Genomic DNA, 20,070 nt, shown 5'->3' on the forward strand with positions numbered 1-20,070 from the left:
CAGCACTCCTTGCACGCATCAGCACCGTGCATGGGCCAGCTCCACACGGGTCACGGAGGCCCGGGGTTTGAACCGTGGACCTCCCATGTGGTAGACAGACGCCTTATCCACTGGGCCAAGTCCACTTCCCAAAATGTATATTTTTAATGACCAGAAAACTTATACCCACCAAATATGGCACCTCTTCTTGAATTTCAATTATTTCAATTATTTCAATTATTTTCAAACTTTTTTCTTTGAATTATCAGTGGAACCCATTTATCAAATAAAATCTCACAAGATACCCCAATATCTAAGTAGTAATGTGCTGACTAGAATGGAGTTCTTGACCTAGAGGCCTGCCTGTTTTCATCTCCATGAAACCCAGGTCTCCTGGAAACACTTTGAAAACCTTACTTGGCGGTGGTAATAAGATAATTTTCCTTATAATTATTAGGCACTGGTTGTGCATTTCTAATGATATACTCTAATCTGTCTTAGATCTGGGAGACACTTTTAGGAAATACTTTAGTTTCATCAGCAAGTTCCTTCCTGTTTGGGGCTATTGTGAAAAACAAAGCAAAACAAAACAAAACAAATACTACTGTGGTCATTCCCATTCAAGTCTTTGTGTGGACACAGGTTTTAATTTCTCTTGGTTTAACGGCTAGAAATGGAATGGCTGGGTCATATGGTAAAAGTATAACCTTTGAAGAAATATTTTTTCTTATTTTGTAAGACCTTACACAACTCAGGTATATCTGGGTTCAGATAAGGATATTAAATCCACAACTTTCTGTAGGCGAAAGGCAGGGAGAAATCCTTATCTTCTCCCACCCTGTCACACCTGCTTCCATATTTAATTGCTCATCCAATTCCTTTGGGCTCCTAAATCAATTTCAGCTTCCTTCTTTCCTCTCCAGCCCTACTGCTACCATCTCTTGTTGCCTGGATACCTAATTCTGTACCGGTATACGCTAGGCACTGAAGGGGAATACAAAACTGAGCTAAAGGGTCAGCAAAATAGGAATCTGTCCTGTTCCCTGGGCTGAGCTCGGGTTATGGCAACTATGAATTATTCTATGGCAAACTGTGTGAGAACTCTTGAGGCCACATTCCATTAACTTGACTCACAGGCCAGTGCAACTATCCCACCTTGTTTGAGTGTGTGCTTTATTTACTTATTTATAAGCAGGTGTGGCTGTTAAAGGAAGAGGAAGTATTGTGTGAAATCCCAAAGGTGGTGGTGGCAAGTTGGGGGGGGGGGGCGGCTGGACGACACGGACGGGACTTTATTCTCTTAATACAAAATATCTTGACCAGTGGTTTTTGAGGCGTGGTCCTAGTCCTACTGGCATCAGCATCGCCTGAGACCGTTTTAGAAAGGCAAACTATTGACACCCCTTGATCTGAAACTCTGCAAGTGGTTTCGAAGAAACCCTTCAGGTGATTCGACCCACGCTCAAGTTTGAGCACTACTCTGCTAAACTCATTTCAAGGCTGTAGATGACCTTCAACTCTAGGCTCGGAGGAGGGTACGCCCTGGGGAACTGTGGGCTGTAGAGATAACCTTGCGGCAGCGCCCTTCCACCTTTCCTTCCCGCCCCTCCCAGCACCTGCGGCTGCTCTTCCAGGCTGCGCCCGAACCCAGGCTCTAAGCCTCGCCTTCCCTCCCTCGGGAGCGGCAGCCAAAACACGGCGAGTGGATTCCGAGTTTGCCGGCCCGGCTGCGGGCCGGGCATGCGCAGTAGCGCGAGCGCGGCGCAGGCCGGGCGCGGCGAGGGAGCCGCAGAGCCGAGCTGCGCGGACCTGGACCTGGAGCGGGAGCTGCGGGCTGCACGCGGGACGGCTGGGGCAGGTACTTGGCGCGGCGGTGGGATCGGAGAGGAAGGCTGAGCAGACTGGCGGAAGACGAAGCGTGGCTCCTTCGCGGGCGCGCGGCAGCCCGGGGGCACTTGGGCGTCCTCGGCCGTGCAGCGCGGCGCCCGCGCACCTCGGGGCTCGGCCGCGGGAGGTGCGCGCAGGTGCTGCGCTCAGCCGGGAAGCTCGAGGCGCTTTTGTGCTTCCCCGCCCCGAGTGACAGGCACGCTCAAGTTTTCTGTTTTCCTTTTTTCTCTTTGAAACTTTGTGTGGCTGCTGGGGAGACCTTCGGATCCAGCCTGTGTCTCCGGAGCTCTGTGACCGGTTTATTTGCCTTTTGGCCTCTTAGTGCCCAGGATCAGGAGGGCTGGAGTGAAATCGTACCAGTGATTTCTGGGTTTGGTCTCTTTTCTGGAGCAGGGGGCCTCTGAATGCGGCATTAAAAAAATGTCAACTTCCTGCGAATTTTAGTGCCAGGCAGGGAGCATTCCCCGTTTCAGCTGCATTTTCAAGTAGAGAGAAAATAGAAATGCTAAAATTGAATGTAGAAAGGCAAGTCCCATTTCAGGCTTTATTTAATGCCATTAAAAGAAAGCAGTCTTTCAGATGAGTAACAGAGTTGTCTGCTTTCCCCCTTAATTTACGCATTGAATGGCTTACTTGTACAGAGATGTTTTATTCCGGGACCGCGGCATGGGTCACGCCTGTTTGAAGTTAAGGCTGCTGTGCTGCACAGTTTTCTTGGATAATCTGTGAGCCAGAAACAAAATTTCAGACCACGGGGCACACATTGAACATTATTTAGTTGCCACAAAGGTGAAACTAGTGCTTTTCCCCTCCTTGGTAATCCACTCCCCTTTAAATTGAATTCTGTAGTGAAATTCCGTAGCAAAGTGTTAAATTTGGGATGTGGGCAGCCTATACAATAGAAAATAGTAAATTTAGGAAAAAGAAAATGTAAGTTCAGGAAGAGAAACCTACATGGAATGGGAATTCTATCCTCCTCTACTACTATCCCGCAATGATTAATGTTTTAATAGCAGAAATTATATACAGTCGGTCTAGTTTTGGGCTGTAGGGACCTTCGGGGTCAGCCAGTTCAGCTGCTTCACTTTACAAATTAGAAAATTGAAACCACTGAGGTTAAATGACTTGCCTGTGTCGGCCTGATCCCCTTCATGAGAAAGCTGGGCCGGGGACCCAGATTTTCAGATTTTCAGGGCCTTTTTACTATCCCTGATGATCCTCCCTCAGTTTGGTTAAAATATAAAACTTTCTTTTTTTTTTTTTTTCCCTCTGTCTCCTTATGCTTTGTTCTGGTATTAGAAAGTGCTCTCTTACTCAAGTCACTTAAAAATTTGCTAATCTTAAATTCCTTTCCTTTGGTTCAACCAAGTCAGGCCCTTGTCCCAGAGTCCTTGCCTGCCTGCCTCTCTGTTGGAGTCCTGCCCATGCTGCAAGTATACTGCAGGTGTGTCCTCTTCCTGGAAGCCTTCCTTGATTACTGCAGCCAGAGTAGCTCTCCCTCTTGTGAACACGATAGAATTTATTACTGTCATCTGCGCTATTATTATTCTCTCTGTGTATGGTATCCTGAGTCGTCGTATTTTAGCCCATATCCCAAGGTCCTGACCGGTGTGTAAGCTCTTGGAGTTTAAAGCCTATGATTAGACACCCCACACATGACTAATCACAGAATATGTTATCATCGTTTGTGGAAGGGAAGAAGTGTGGCTAGTTTTGTGACCAGAGTTGACATGGATGTTCTGTAATATGGGGGAGGCCACTTTAGAGTTGTCGCAATGACAGTGATCAAGGCAAACCAGTCTGGATAATGCTCTGATTCTCCTATTTTGATGTGAGATCACAGACGAGTTAGGGGGAGTGCTGGAAACAGGGATAAAGCTCTAACAGGGAAGAGTTGTCCAGTGCTTGGATTTAGATGTGGCTCTAAGTGCAGAGTGGAGAGCACAGCTTTAAGAAATGGTGTAAAGGAAAAAGCACTTGATGAAAGGCTAGGTGCAGAAAAAGAAAGTCATGCTTAAAATAACTTTAGGAAAACGGACTTTGGCCCAGTGGTTAGGGCGTCGGTCTACCACATGGGAGGCCCGCGGTTCAAGCCCCGGGCCTCCTTGACCCGTGTGGAGCTGGCCATGCGCAGTGCTGATGTGCGCAAGGAGTGCCGTGCCACACAAGGGTGTCCCCCGCGTGGGGGAGCCCCACGTGCAAGGAGTGCGCCCGTGATGAAAAGCCGCCCAGCGTGAAAAGAAAGAGCAGCCTGCCCAGGAATGGCGCCGCCCACACTTCCCATGCCGCTGACGACAACAGAAGCGGACAAAGAAACAAGACACAGCAAATAGACACCGAGAACAGACAACCAGGGGAGGGGGGGGGGGGAAATTAAATAAATAAATAAATCTTTAAAAAAAAAAACAAAAAAAAAAAATAAAATAACTTTAGTTTCAGGTTTGGAGTGTTGGTGATGGGCTTATAATTTTCTTTTCATCTTTTAAGTACCTCCAATTGTGACAATATCTGTCTTACAGTTTTTATTTTTTTAAAGATTTATTTTTCTCCCCTCCCCCCCTTGTCTGTTCTCTGTTTCTATTTGCTGCATGTTCTTCTTTGCCCGCTTCTATTGTTTTCAGCGGCAAGGGAATCTGTGTTTCCTTTTGTTGCATCGTCTTGTGTCAGCTCTCCCTGTGGGAGGCGCCATTCCTGGGCAGACTGCACTCTCTTTCGCACTGGGCGGCTCTCCTTACAGGGCACACTCCTTGCGCGTGGGGCTCCCCTACGCGGGGGACACCCCTGCGTGGCGCCGCACTCCTTGTGCGCATTAGCGCTGCTCATGGACCAGCTCCACACGGGTCAAGGAGGCCCGGGGTTTGAACCGCGGACCTCCCATGTGGTAGACGGATGCCCTAACCACTGGGCCAAGTCCGCTTTCCTGTCTTACAGTTATTGATGTGATTGTCTTTTTACCAATTCTAGATAGTAAGGTCTTTGGAATTGGAGAATGATTTTTAATGCCTCACAAAGCCCAACATGTGTCTTTTCAGTATCAGGCACACAATATTTACCACATAAATGAATTAAAAAAAAAAAATCAGCGCCCTTGCTTATTTGGCTTATTTGACATGGGGTGGGTAGACATTTAGGATCTTAAAGCTTTGCTCAGGTTTCCCCACTTATTGCTCCAAGCGTGTTCCATTACCCTTTCTTTCTTGAAGGTTTAGGCCCCAGGATTAATTTGGATTGGCAGCAGGGCACTACAGAGGTCCTGTAGGTGGAAAGTCCTCAGGGACCAGTCTTAAGGGGGAAACGTGGTGGCCCATGGGAGGATGTCTGTGTCATTGGAAGAGATAGGACACAAGGAGAACTGGCTAATTCAGGTTTGAGTAAACAGGGAGGATGAGTGAGGCTAGGGTTCTAGAACCATCTGGAAAGGTCATGGTAGGTGGTCAGGGTCAAAAGACACAAATGGATGCAGCCCAGAGTCCTTAGACTGAGAGTGTATTTGGGAGAGACACATTACATTAACAGGAGTTTTTGAGTGATGGCTTGGGCGAGAGTCGCGCCGGTGAGTAATGTTTATAACTCATGAATATGGAGATAAGATTGAGAGAGAGAGAGAAGTATGATCCGAACCTCTACCTGGAAAAAAAAGACTTTCAAAAGCCAGTGCTTCTGTACCCCAAATGCTGGTTCAAGGAGGTGGTTTGGAATATTTGTTTACTTGGAACAAATGTTGCAAATAGCTGTTTTGCAAATCAAAACTTATCCTTTCCATTGACATATACCAGCGCACTGTGGTTGGCAACCATCTTCAAATATGATGGGCAGTGATTCTGTTCTTCTAAAAATATTTAAAAATATATATAAGAATGAGCAGTTGAAGTAAAAGAGAGCTTGAGAGATGATTAGCAAGAGGAAAGGAACGGATTGGGCCTGGTATAGAAGGATTGTCATGACAGTCAAAATTAGTTGGACTGCTACATACAAAATCAGGCAGTACTTTGAAGTTAATGTCCTATACATTTTAAAAATGACTACATGTTTCTAGAGTTCTCTACCATGGCCTTATGTAAAATTACTGCATTATGTAACTTTCTCAAAAAAAATTAATAGTAGTGACTTGAATCTATGGATGAGACACTATGCTGAATACTTTATATGTGTTACGTCATTTAATCCTTTTTTTAAAGATTTATTTATTTCTCTCCCCTTCCCCCCACTTCCCCCCTTCTCCCCTTCCCTCCTACCCCCAACCCCCCACCCTGATTGTCTGTTCTCTGTGTCTTTTTGCTGTGTCTTCTTTGTCTGTTTCTGTTGTTGTTAGCAGGACGGGATTCTGTGTTTCTTTTTATTACGTCATCTTGTTGTGTCAGCTCTCCGTGCTTGCGGCACCATTCCTGGGCAGGCTGAACTTTTCTTTCGCGCTGGGCGGCTCTCCTTAGGGGGCGCACTCCTTGCGCGTGGGGCTCCCCTACGCGGGGGACACCCCTGCGTGGCAGGGCACTCCTTGCGTGCATCAGCGCTGTGCATGGGTCAGCTGCACACAGGTCAAGGAGGCCCGGGGTTTGAACCGTGGACCTCCCATGTGGTAGATGGACGCCCTAACCACTGGGCCAAGTCCGCCGCCTCATTTAATCCTTGAGATTGGTACAATTGTTATTTTGATTTTATAAATGAGAAAACTAAAGCTTAGAGACAGAAAAGTCACTTTTCTGAGATCACATAGCTGACAAGGAGCTGAGCTGAGATTTGAGCCCAGGCCTGCCTGACCTCAGGCACTGAGAGCTCAAATATCTTAACAAAATGCAAAACTTTATTTATGATAACACCCACAGAGGTTTAGAATGGTCCCGCTTTAATCCGAGAAGTAATCCAAAAGTAATTAAACTTTCTGTGTTTTTTTTAAATTTTTTTTATTCCACTTAGATGTTACCTCCTTTTGCCTTGAAGCATTCCTGGAGATAGAGACAGCCGCTACTTGTCTGGGTTTACCAGGAAAGCCATTTCTGTTCTGCCCTCACCGTGTCTCCCGGTGGGGGCAGAGTCAGGGAGGGGTTGGTAGTGATCTGGGGGTGCCTCTGGAGTTGGGGTGGGAAACTCACCTTGTGAATGAACCTGAGGACTCTGGGGTGACCTCTGGAAGTTCCAGGCCCATCTGTGGGTGCGGATCCAGGCCTTTGAACTGTGACCAAAACCTCCCGGAAGGATCCACATCAGATCCCATCCTCCCTAAGTCCTCAAGGCCTTCTGAAGCCAGTCTGGTCTAGTTGGCGGTGGGTGTAGGTCGGCAGGGAAGGCTTCGGGCTTGACCGACTGTCTGATCTGCTGCTGGCTGTGAGGAAATACACTACCAGGAAGCTTCCTCTCTTCTGGGAGTCTCAAAACGCAGTCCAGCTGAGAGCATTCTTCCCCTCCCACGCTAACAGAGCTGCTTTCCATTTATTTCCTCTTTGCTTCACCTGCCCCCCTGCTGGTTCTCTTGTTCCCAGGGTCTGTGCTCTGGGTATGAAAGGAAGGGCTGCCCACTGCTGGCCTCCACCCATATTTGCCTCAACATCCAAGATGTCATCACACCACCTGGCTCTTTCCCTGAACATTTGACTCCGTATGATGCTGGAAATCAGTGAGGAGGAGAAAGAGGTTTTGCACTACATACAGGTTTATTCGTTATACATGGTGACACAATTTTGATGGCTGGCAAGTTTGCTGCCATCTAACGTCACATAAGTTGTGAGCCTGTTTCAACTTTGATCGTCTTATATCTTTTCACTACTGTTGTGTCTGAAAGTGCCTATTTGCCATTTTTGGTGAGAAACATGTAGCAAAGGTTCTAGCAAAGCAAACTGCTTTTTAATATACTGCGGGCACAGAAAAGGGGAGACTTAGAGCAATGATTAGGAGAGTTTTCCCTCTTATGTGAAACATTCGTTTAGTCAGCAAATATTTTAGTGTTCAGGAGAGTGACAACATGTTCATAAAGTCTGTTGTACAGGAGACTTTAGACTTTGTAATAAACTAAATTTTTATGATTTACTTTTGAGCAATTCTGTGCTATAAAACTACAAGAAGGGAAGCGGACTTGGCCCAGCAGTTGGGGCGTCCGTCTACCACATGGGAGGTCCGTGGTTCAAACCCCGGGCCTCCTTGACCCGTGTGGAGCTGGCCCACGCGCAGTGCTGATGTGCGCAAGGAGTGCCCTGCCACGCAGGGGTGTCCCCCGCATAGGGGAGCCCCACGCACAAGGAGTGCGCCCCGTAAGGAGAGCCGCCCAGCGCCAAAGAAAAGTGCAGCCTGCCCAGGAATGGCGCCGCACATGCGGAGAGCTGACACAGCAAGATGACACTACAAAAAGAAACACAGATTCCCATGCCGCTGACAACAACATAAGTGGACTAAGAAGACACAGCAAATAGACACAGAGAACAGACAACTGGGGTCGGGGGGGAAGGGGAGAGAAGTAAATAAATCTTAAAAAAAAAAAAACTACAAGAATATTTGGATAACTCACCACACACAGATTTGCCTCCTCTAATATATCCAAGCCTACTGTAGAGAAAACATGAGAAACTCTCTTCTTTGATAGTAAGGTAGATAGATACATTTGTAAGGTAGAAAAAGTGGGAGGGCTACTTCACGATAAAATGCAAAAGGTTTTGGAATGTGGTTGAAAAGAGAAACTCAAAATAGTAGAAGACACCAGACTTTATTTTTGAGAAACACAATAATGTGTTTGAAGACCCACTTCCAGGAAATGTTTCCTCCCTCCCTCCCTTCCTTCCTTTTGTAAAAAATGGTGAAAGCCTTTTGAATTCGGTGGAAAACCAAGAAATGAGAGATTTTAGCAGTGCTACCAAAATAGAATTTGGATTGAATTTGAGTTTAAAACATTGGTAAATGTGTGTAGGATGTCAGGTTAATTATGCCTTGGACAAAGTTGTTATTTGTCTAAACCTTTTCTCCTACGCTGAATGCCCACGTGGGGCTCCCAGGATAAGCCTCTTGCCATGGTTCCCACTTGTAAACCCACAGTGAATGCTGGACATTCTATGGACTAAAATTGATGTTTATCAAGTAATCTGAATGCCATACAGAGAAAGTGCCTGCTACATTTGCCCACTGTCCCTATATCTGGAGCGCAGAATCTAGATTGAATTGTTGAAATAAAAGCAGGTTCAGAACTGACTCATTTATGGTGAGTGATCAATGGCACTAGCAGCCTTTTTGGTCTCATTTCACATTGTCATCTTTTATGGATGTATTGGTTTCTTTTTGCCCTTGACAGAAAGATAATGATAAATATGTATTCAGTGTGTACTGTTTATAGATAAAAATCAATGAAAACTAGAATTTTGAGGTTTGGCAAAATGAGTCTTTGCTTAGGGTTTTAATGCTACTCATCAGTAATTTGGTGGAAAAACAATATCATGGTAGTACATAATTGAATCTTTAGTTCAGTATCAAGTTAGTATTTATAACCTTTGGGAACAAACCAAAAGTTCTCAGACTCATGCATTCTTTCACTTGAGGGCTTCCTCAGAATTCTGTCCTACTGATGTCTTACTTTTTTTTCCTTTTCAGTCTGGTTTAGATTCATCCCTTTTGATCCAGGGAGTTGTTTCCACGAGCAGCTCAGTTCTTGCAGAGTTTGTATTATCAGATCAGTGAGGTGCCGGCTGTGAAGCGCAGCTAACCAAAACCCAATGATGTTTTTAACAAAAGTCAGGCAAGTGAATTAATTTTGGAAAATTATCAATAAAAGCCATTTGCTTGATCCCTTTTCTTATCCTCAAACAGCCAGAATTAAACCCAGGATCACCATCCATGGGAAAAGGGCACCTGAGAATCTCTGCGTGCTTAGGGGTCAGTCAAAATGAACTCTTCAGGGCAGCTGGACTTGAGATACCAGAACTTAGCTGCCCTGTGATCACAACCATGGATGAAAAGTCAAAGTTTGCCCTTCTGGTGAGAAGGGAGGTCTGTGGGTTTGATGACTATACAAGGTGGGAATGTGAAAGCAATTAGTAAGCTATAAGGAGAGAAAGAATTTACTGATAATTTTAACAATTTCTGACTGAGAAATTTGTTAGCTGATAAGCTGCCAAGACGTAGAGAATGGCATACCTGCTGGAGGTTACCTTATTTATAAGTGGCAAAGATGACCCTCATATCGTCATCTGTAATTTCAACATTTGACAGAATGGGACCACGGCAATGTACAAGTCAGATGTTAGATCCCTGCCCTCATATCTAATGTTCTTCCAGTCAACTCATATTTTCCTCCTTCACTGACCAGAGGGGGCAGTTTCTCCATGAAATTTTCTTTAGTTTTTAGAAAATAATACTAAATGCGTTTTATGGCTAAGTCTGGTTTTGTTTTTGTTTTTTTTTTTAACTTTACAGTAATGTCTGATATAATGTACAAATTTTACATTTTAACCACCTTGAAGTGTACAATTCATTCTCACCCACTAAACTTTTTTTTAAAAAGATTTATTTCTCCACCCCCCCACCTCCACTTCATTGTCTGCTCTGTCTATTTGTTGTGTGTTCTTCTGTATCTGCTTGAGTTCTCTTTAGGCAGCACCGGGAACCGATCCTGGAACCTTCTGGAGTGGGAGAGAGGCACGCAGTGTCTTGCGCCACCTCAGCTCCCTTTACCCATTAAACTTTAACTCCCTTTCCCTGGCTTGAATATGGAACTCTAAGTGATTTCGGTCACTGCGCCTTAAACTTCAGGTCATTTTTGACAGTGACAGTAATCCCCACCGTGGAGAGAGGGGTCGGAAGCTTGGTCTTGCAGTGTCAGGGACCCATTGCAGAAGAATGATAATTTTCTCTGCTCTGCAAAATCGATGGGATATGCTTGCATAAAGCGAGCTGAGCTGGGGGCAGGAAGATGAGTGAGACATGGGTTCTCAGTCAGACGGAGGAGCACAGGGGCTCCTGTGATGCCGAGAGGGAGCCCCAGGAGGAAGGGCGGAATGACGCTTTGGGTCCCAAAGGGACAGCAGTTAATTCAGCGGGTGGAGGAAGGCTTCAAGGTGAAGGTGACGTTTGAGCCGAAAAATGGCACTTCAATGTACTAGGTGGAGACTAGGTGAAGGAAAAAGCATCCCAGGGAGAACAGATAACATGAACAAAAGAACGGAGACAGTAACCAGCTGGCCTGTTAGGGAACTGCAAGTCCTTTAATGCATTCTAAAATAGAGCATGCCTAAGAATCACCTAAAGGGCTTGTTTTAAAAAAAGGGAAAAGCAACATTGTTGGGCCCCCAATTCCAGAGTTTCTAATTCAGTAGGTTTAGGGTGAAGCCAGAGAAGTGACATTGTACCAAGTTCCCAGGTGATACTGAGTGATGGTCTGGTAACCCCACTGAGAACTGCTGGGCTAGAGCATGGGGTGTGTGAGATGGATGAGCTAGAAAAAAATTTGTTCTTTCCTTTTTTACCCTTACTGCCTTCACAAAATTGACATCTCAGTGTGTGTGTTTTTTAAAAAAGTTCCGTTTACCAAGTGATTCCTGCTGATGCCCCCTGATGCCTTCTGGAAGTTCCTTATGGCATTCCCCTCCCCGTTTTCTTAGAAAACCAGCTCTTTTTAAAGAAATATTTTAAAATAATTGCTGTTTAGCCAGTATGGCCATTCAACCCACAGAATGCTAACATTAGCCGCGTGTTAAGAGTTGACCCAAGGGAAGTGGGCTTCACCCAGTGGCTAGGGCGTCTGTCTACCACATGGGAGGTTCACGGTTCAAACCCCGGGCCTCCTTGACCCATGTGGAGCTGGCCCATGCGCAGTGCTGATGCGCGCAAGGAATGCCCTGCCACGCAGGGGTGTCCCTGTGTAGGGGAGCCCCACGTGCAAGGAGTGCGCCCCATAAGGAGAGCCGCCCAGCGCGAAGGAAAGTGCAGCCTGCCCAGGAATGGCGCCGCACACATAGAGAGCTGACATAGCAAGATGACGCAACAAAAAGAAACACAGATTCCCGTGCCGCTGACAACAACAAAAGCAGACAAAGAAGAATACGCAGCAAATAGACACAGAGAACAGACAACGGGGCCGGGGGGGGGGGGGGGGGGGAGAAATAAATAAATAAATCTTAAAAAAAAAAAAAAAAAGAGGTGACCCAAACTGAATATGGATGCCTAGTATACTCAGCAAGTATATAATGTCATTTTATTTTGGTGATCTGGATATAATATTGTTTCATTCATCAAGTAATCTTGGAATGGCTCCAAGCTCTGAGCTAAGAGGTAGGATTTACCTCTTAGTTCACACTATTGGTGATGACATGATATATGAGAACGCTGTATGATGATATACATTCTTGTTCACAACTTTTACTATGCACTTATTCTTTATGTTCATGTATGAATGATATACGTCAATAAATTTTTTAAAATGAAAAGTATTAGGTATGTGTGTGTTTGGGATGGGAAGGTGTAGATTCATGCATTCATTACCTTTTTTCCATTTATTCAACAGCTTTTTATCAAGTGCCTTGGTGCCATATTTTTAGACTACTGTTTGATTTGTCTCATTCTTCCAGCACTTAGCACCAGCTGCCCTGTACTGTAGCCATCAATGTGTGCATCTTAACCTTCCTACAAGATTTCAGAGTTTTCTAAGGACAAGAAAAAAATGTTCTGCAGGTGTGTAAATCCTACCTCTTAGTTCAATGCAGTGGCATTGATTTTTTAAAAAATGCATTAATAGAATTTATTTTTTAGAACATTTTGATTTGTAGAAAAATGAGCAGATAGTTAGTACAGAGTACCCATATACTTCCACTCTCACAGTTTCCCTTGTTAACATCTTATTAGTATGGTACATTTACTATCATTAATGATTCAACATAAATACATGATTATTAACTAAAGTCCACAGTTTATTCAGGTTTCCTTATGTCCTTTTTCTGTTCCAAGATCTCATCTAGGATCCCACATTACATTTAGTTGTCATCTCTCTCTGGGCAGTGATAGTTTCTCAGATTTTCCTTTTGATGACTTTGAGAGTTTTGAGGAGCCAGTTGGGTATATTGTAGGATGAAGTAGCATTGACTTTAAATGTGAAAGAGTGGATTGTAGGGAATTCTTGGGAATTTAAAAAGTTCTTTTTTCTCTGGAAAATGAACAGAACTTTAACTCAAGATGTTTCCTGAGCAAGGGCTTGATCATGTTGGAAGATGATCAGATTAGGCAGTAGAATTTGTTTTTTGTGACTGTCATTAGACAGCATTTAATCTAAGGGCATACTAAGTGTACATTGTTTACCTCTTTAAATGTAACAATATTATTTTGCTTACACTAAAGCAATAACATTAGAAATGTTAGTAGAAATTCAAATGAACCTAAAGAAGAATTCCACAGCAGTGAGGCAGAAGGGTCCAGTGTACACTGAGCACTCTACCTACATCTGTTCAAGTGCTTACAAGAGAACTGCGACTGAGAGAGGCTATGCCATCTGGCCTGACTCAACGTAGCTTGTCAGGAGTAGAACTGAGAGTTGAGCCCAGGGCTCTGAAAACTTACACCCAGATGCCCTCCAGGTTCCAGAGTTTCCAGTGGTTTTAAATCAGGAATGTATCGAAGGACCCAGGCTTGCATTCTTATCTTACTGGATATTTTTGCTGCCAGCCAGAGGAGATAGCATCTCTCTGTGTTCCAGGTCCTACCGAAATCAGTCTGTCCCATTAACAGCATGCTTGTTGATTGCTAACAAAGGAGAACTGAGCCAGCTCTGCCCCGGCCACTACACTCTTGTGTGTGAAGGTGGATAACTCGCAGACACCTGTGTCTTAGAAATGACGCTGGAAGTTATAAAGCAGGAGAGGAGCTATGTGGGAGGACATACAGTTGAGGCTCTGTGTTTGTACACTGTTCAGTGAATATCTCAGTCAGCTCTTAAGTGTATCAATAGGGGAATGGCATAGAGGATTTGGTCTTAAATACTTTTCTTTAAATAAGAGTAGGTGTGGCAATGATCTATGAATGCACTTGAAATAACAAAGGTTGCAAAGCTACCTGTCTGAGGAAGGTTTGGAACATTTCCCTGCTTATTCAGTTAATCCTTGTAAACCCAAGCTGAATGATCACAGGCCCATGCAAGGTTTCTTTCTGCTCACCTTCCGTATTATGATAGAGTATGTGATTCTGCAGTAACAAATTAACACTGAAACCTCAATGATGTCTCCCGTGAATGTCGGTGTGTGTTGGTTTGCTAGGGCAGCTCATCCATATGCAATGAATCAAAGAGCCAGGGGGCTGTGATTTTTGTGATTCTGTAGCCCATGGGGCTGCCAGGTTACCTCAGCAGGAGAAGGTGAGCTAGAGGGTTGTAAACCAGCTTTGAAATGCTTTGGATCTAGAAGTGACACAAGTCACTTTTCACAGCCCATTGGTTAGAATTAATTACATGTCCCGGCTTAATGGCAGGGGGCTGGGAAATGAGGGGAGTGCATGGGTAGTAAATAAGCAGTAAATGTCTTTGGCCCATCTTCTTTCTTTTTTTATTTTTATTTTTTAAAAATTTATTTATCTCCCCTCCCCCCTGCCAGTTGTTTGTACTCACTGTCTGCTCTCTGTGTCTGTTTGCTGTGTGCTTTCAGTGTCTGCTCATCTTTTTTTGGGAGGCCCTGGGAACTGAACCTGGGACCTCCCATGTGGGAGGGAGGCACTCAGTCACTTGAGCTACCTCCACTCCCTGCTCGTTGTGCCTCTCGTGTCTTCTCATGTCATCTTGTTGAGTCATCTCACTGCGTCATCTCACTGCATCACCTCACTGTACCAGCCTATCGCATCAGCTTGTCATCTTTGGGAGGCCCTGGGAACTGAAACCAGGACTTCCCATATGGGAGGTGGGTGCCCAACTGCTTGAGCCTCATCCATTCCCCTCCCATCTTTAAAGCAAGAGAATTGGTTAAGTGGTTTCAAAAAAATCTGTCTGCAGTAAAGGGTACTGAAATAGTTGGTGATTATTACCTTCTATTAAATTACAAGTGAGTTTTGTTATAAACCAATAGAATTTCTAAAAATTTATGTTTGATGATTCAGCAATCTGATTTCCATTTGTGGATGTAGCTATGCCTTCTGAGGAACTAACAATAAATTTTACTTCTTTTACATCACAGTTCTTCAGAGGATGGCACTAATAATTAAAGCCTGTATTTATTTTCTTCTTTGTGCTGGGCACAGAACTTACTGTTCTAAGTGTTTTACATCAGTTAAGTTAATTCAGGTTGAGGAGTGAGATTTCTTCTCCATGGTAAATATTCTCAAGTTCCATCAACATGCCTTGCTTGAAATGTCACCTTGATTAGACCTATCACCTTGCTGATAATGCCTCTCTGTAAAGCAGATTGTCACTATACTGTCTTAAAAATGAGACTCTGCAGGTTGAACATGCCTCTCTGACAGATTACAGCTAGACCTAATATTTACTAAGATTTGTATTCACATATGTGTGTGTGTGTGTATATGTGAATACAAATACATATATACACAACTTAAGACTTCATAAGCCTTTGTCTGAAGATAAGCCTATGGTGAACTAAGGTTGTAGGATAGTTTTTGTTTTTTTGGTAAAGATTTATTTATTTATTCCTCCCCCCCTTATTGTTTGTACTCTGTGCTCTCTATGTCTTTCTGTTGTATGCTGTCGGTGTCTGCTCATCATCTTTTTAGGTGGCACTGGGAACTGAACCTGGGACCTCCCATGTGGGAGAGAGGCACCCAATCGCTTGAGCCACCTCTGCTCCCTGCTTGTTTTGTCTCTCATTATTTTTCCTCGTTGTGTATCCTCATTGTGTCATTTCATTGTATCTTCTTGTTGGGTCAGCTCACCATGACAGCCCATTGTGTCAGCTCACTGTCTTGCTCGTCTTCTTTAGGAGGTACTGGGAACTGAACCCAGGACCTCCCATGTGGTAGGCAGGCACCCAACTGCTTAAGCCACATCCAATTCCCTGGAGGATAGTTTTTAAAATATACTTTTTATTGTGGCAAATTATATATAATATAAAATTTGCCATTTTAACCCTTTTTGAGTATATAGTGGCGTTAATTGTATTCACAATGTTTTCCAACTATCACCACCATCCATTACTAAAACTTTTTCATTGCCCCAGGCATAAACTCAGTACCCATTAAGCAATAATTCCCCGTTCTTCTCACCCCAGCCTCTAGTAAACTCTAATCTACTTTATCTCTCTATGAATGTGCCTGTTATAGATACTTCATATATGAAATCATACAGTATTTGTCCTTGTCTCTTTGACTTATTTCACTTAGCATAATATTGTCAAGGTTCATCTATGTTGTATCAGAACTCTATTCCTTTTTTATGGCTGAATAATATTCCATTATGTATATATATGATTTTTAAAATCTGTTCATCTGTTGATACACACTTGGGTTTGGGTTGTTTCCACCTTTTTACTCTTGTGAATAATGCTGCTGTAAACATATACATATGAGTCTCCGTTCTTTGGGGTATATAGCAAGGAGTGGATTGCCTAGTCATATGGTAATTCTGCTTAGTTTTTTGAGGAACCACCAAAGTGTTTTCCACAGCAGCTGTACCTTTTTACTTTTCCACCAGCAATGTACCAGGCCTCCAGTTTCTCCACATGCATGTTAACACTTATTATCCCTTTTTTTTCTGAAGTGGTATCTCATTGTGGTTTTGATTTGACTAATGATTTTGAGCATCTTTTTCATGTGCATATTGGCTTCACCAGTTTAATTTTACTTTTTTCTATATATGAGCATAAAGATAATAAATTCTGACTAAGGATAAACGATGTATTGAGATCATCCCCTTTTCTGAACTAACTGAATTAACACCAAGTATCAGAGCAGGGCTAGATTTCCCATGGAATGATGCGTCATTTACCGCCACAGAAATCATAACAATAGAGATGTTTGTATTTGTATATAGAGTTTTAAAAATGCTCTTGTTTGTGACGAATTATGTTAAAGTCCTTCTTAACCTGCAAATCATATTCCAAAGGGATTATTGTTAATCATTCTAGTGGGCTATTCCACTATATAGCCTTAGCCCTGCCCTCATTGTTCTTTCAGTTAGGTCAGTAGAAAAGGTTGGATCTCACGTGAACACAACCCCAAGAGAGATTCCTAGTGGATTACTTAAGATTTCCCCTTATTTAATTGTGGACCTGTTTTATGTTGAATCAGCAGGAAAGGACCACAGAATCCATTCTTGTCCTAGGAGGTCTCTGGGAAGAAAAGAGAAGTTGGATCTGATTTATTTTACTTTCCCATTTAAGTGCTGACCTTGGAGAGGAGTAAAAGAGATGGAAGAATTTTTTTTTTAAAGATTTATTTATCTCCCCTTCCCCCCACCCCAGTTGTCTGTTCTCTGTGTCTATTTGCTGCGTCTTCTTTGTCCACTTCTGTTGTTGTCAGCGGCACGGGAATCTGTGTTTCTTTTTGTTGCGTCATCTTGTTGTGTCAGCTCTCCGTGTGTGAGGCACCATTCCTGGGCAGGCTGCACTTTCTTTCGCGCTGGGCGACTCTCCTTACGGGGCGCACTCCTTGCGCGTGGGGCTCCCCTACACAGGGGACACCCCTGCGTGGCAGGGCACTCTTTGCGCGCATCAGCACTGCGCATGGGCCAGCTGCACACGGGTCAAGGAGGCCCGGGGTTTGAACCGTGGACCTCCCATGTGGTAGGCGGATGCCCTAACCACTGGGCCAAGTCTGCTTCCCGGAAGAATTTTGAAAATCAAATATTTGCCTTGATACTAACTCACAAATCTAACTGATGGGTAAAGACATGGAATTCAAAAGGTATCAAAATCAGTGCTGTTGTCGGGTAAGTCTCCGCCTCTGGCACTGCGGTCATCTGGTGGTGGCATGGTAATACTTTCAACCAGTTCATTGCATCTTCCAAATTATAGCTGTTCGCTCTTTTGGGTACTCCAAGGCCAAGGTGATAAGAACATCCTGTTCTGAATAAAATGGTCTGAGCCAGGTCTGTTGCTCCCGTAACAAATTATCACAGATTTAGCGTCTTACACAACACACATTTATTATCTTACCGTTTTGTAGGTTAGAAGTCCGACAGGAGTCGCACCAGGCTAACCTCAAGGGATCAGCAGGACTGTTTCTTTCAGGAGGCTCCGAGGGAGATCGTTTTCCTTGCTCCTGTGGGTTGTTTGCGGAATTCAGTTACTTGAGTCGGTGGGACTGAGCCTCCGTTGTCTTGTTGCATGTAAGCGGAGGCCGTTCCCAGCTGCTTCTCTGCATTCCTTGGCTCACGGCTCCCTTTCTCCACCTTCCAAGCCGGCATCCGGGGGTTTGTCCCTGTCTATTTCAAATCCCTCCCTCCTCCTGCTCCCCCCACACCCCCAGCGTTTTCCCACTTTATTTTCAATGCTAAGAAACATAAAATCAAGAGATTTGGTTACGGTGATTTTTTTTTTTTTTTAATCTTTTAATTTTTTTAAAAATTCATTTTGTAAAAATATTACATTAAAAAAATATGAGGTCCCATTCAACCCCACCACCCCGACCCCACCACTCCCCCCCCCCCCCCCAGCAACACTCTCTCCCATCATCATGACACATCCATTGCATTTGGTAAGTATATCTCTGGGCATCGCTGCACCTCATGGTCAGTGGTCCACATCATAGCCCATACTCTCCCACGTTCCATCCAGTGGGCCCTGGGAGGATCTACACTGTAAGATAATTGTCCGTGAAGCACCACCCAGGACCACTCCAAGTACCGAAAACGCCTCCACATCTCATCTCTTCCTCCCATTCCCCGCACCCAGCAGCCACCATGGCCACTTTTCCCACACCTATGCCACATTTTCTTTGTGGACCTTGGATTGGTTGTGTCCATTCCACATCTATGTCAAGAGGAGGCTTAGATTCCACATGGATGCTGGATGCAATCCTCCTGCTTTCAGTTGTAGGCACTCTAGGCTCCATGGTGTGGTGGTTGACATTCTTCAACTCCATGTTAGCTGAGTGGGGTAAGTCCAATAAATCAGAGTGTAGGAGCTGAAGTCTGTTGAGGCTCAGGGCCTGGCTATCATATTGTCAGTCCAGAGATTCAAATGGTTACGGTGATTTGTATAACAGAACAATGACTATATTAAATGTTTTTCAGACTACATGCAGGTTCTCATATTCTCCTCCTCCTTCATTGCCTCCATCCACCGCCCGTAGAGACTTACTAACCTAAACATATAACTGTCTAATGGGGGAAGTTCCTCTATCAGTGAGGGACCACACAGGAAGAAATCTCAGACCTGAAGAATATCCCACGAAAATCATACTAGTAACTGACAGCCGACTGTGTCTGCCAGTAAATGTAGCCTGTCAGAGTTCACAGGTACTTGCATTTCCCAGGGATGTATGAATTGTACATGTCTTAGTCTTACCTGTCTTAGTAGGAGCCCACCCTTGGGGCAACATTTTTTTTTTTTTAATTAAAAAAATTTTTTTTTACAAAGTAGCTTTCAGGAAGGTCTGTCCTCCTGCTTTGTCTCCTGTAAAGTAGCACATTCCCACGTTTTGGGGATTAGGATGTGACATCTTTGGGAGCCATTTATTCTGCCTGTCTTTTGTTGACAAATAAGCTAACCGTGATTATCCTTACCAGCAGGGCTCCAAGCATGAATATTGATGTACTTGAGAAAATTGGACTTTAATTGGCTGTTTTTCCAAATTGCAGTCCTTTCAGGTCCAGATGTAGATACAAGTCGTTTTGGAAAGAATATTTCAGGACTTTGTATATCGTCAGGCAGAGCTGCAACAACACTGATCTGTCTGTGTAGAAAAGGTAGATAATTCAAGTTCAGCCTGCTTCCTTGGTAATTTAGACTCAGAATGAAATTCTAATGTGTACTAGGCATACTCATTCAGCCAGGAGATTTGCTTTCAGTTACTCACTGCATGCCATATGTTCTCCAGCTATTGCACCTTTGTTCGTGTGCTTTCAACTGTGTGGCCTGCCATCTCCCCATTTCTCTGTGATAATGCATATTTATGACAAGTTTTCATACCTACTCATTTTAGGAAGCATTTTCCAAAGTACTAAAAGTATAACATTTACCCACTTTCCCCAAGAACTGAGTTAAAATGATAAAAAGAATTCATGTCATCTGCCAGTCTTTCAAATGCTATTTTCGAGTCTTTTTCTATGATGTCTTCCACCATAAATATGTATAGCATTAAAGAGGC

General features: G+C 44.0%; 1 protein-coding gene across 3 annotated transcripts in view; it reads left to right on the forward strand.

Annotated features, from left to right (window-relative positions):
- The first annotated feature begins 1,689 nt into the window (after positions 1–1,689).
- Positions 1,690–20,070, forward strand: part of PLS1 (plastin 1) — a 122,172-nt gene continuing 103,791 nt past the window's right edge. Inside the window, exon 1 of one of the 3 annotated variants that reach the window (XM_004459227.4) lies at positions 1,690–1,837. In XM_004459227.4, the coding sequence (XP_004459284.2) occupies positions 1,720–1,837 (118 nt within the window). In that variant the 5' untranslated portion in view covers positions 1,690–1,719. The remainder of the gene's footprint in view (positions 1,838–20,070) is intronic. The other 2 variants (XM_058295109.2, XM_071214557.1) reach the window with 2 other exon arrangements.

The sequence above is a fragment of the Dasypus novemcinctus genome, chromosome 4, assembly GCF_030445035.2.
Source record: "Dasypus novemcinctus isolate mDasNov1 chromosome 4, mDasNov1.1.hap2, whole genome shotgun sequence".
Lineage (NCBI taxonomy): Eukaryota > Metazoa > Chordata > Mammalia > Cingulata > Dasypodidae > Dasypus > Dasypus novemcinctus.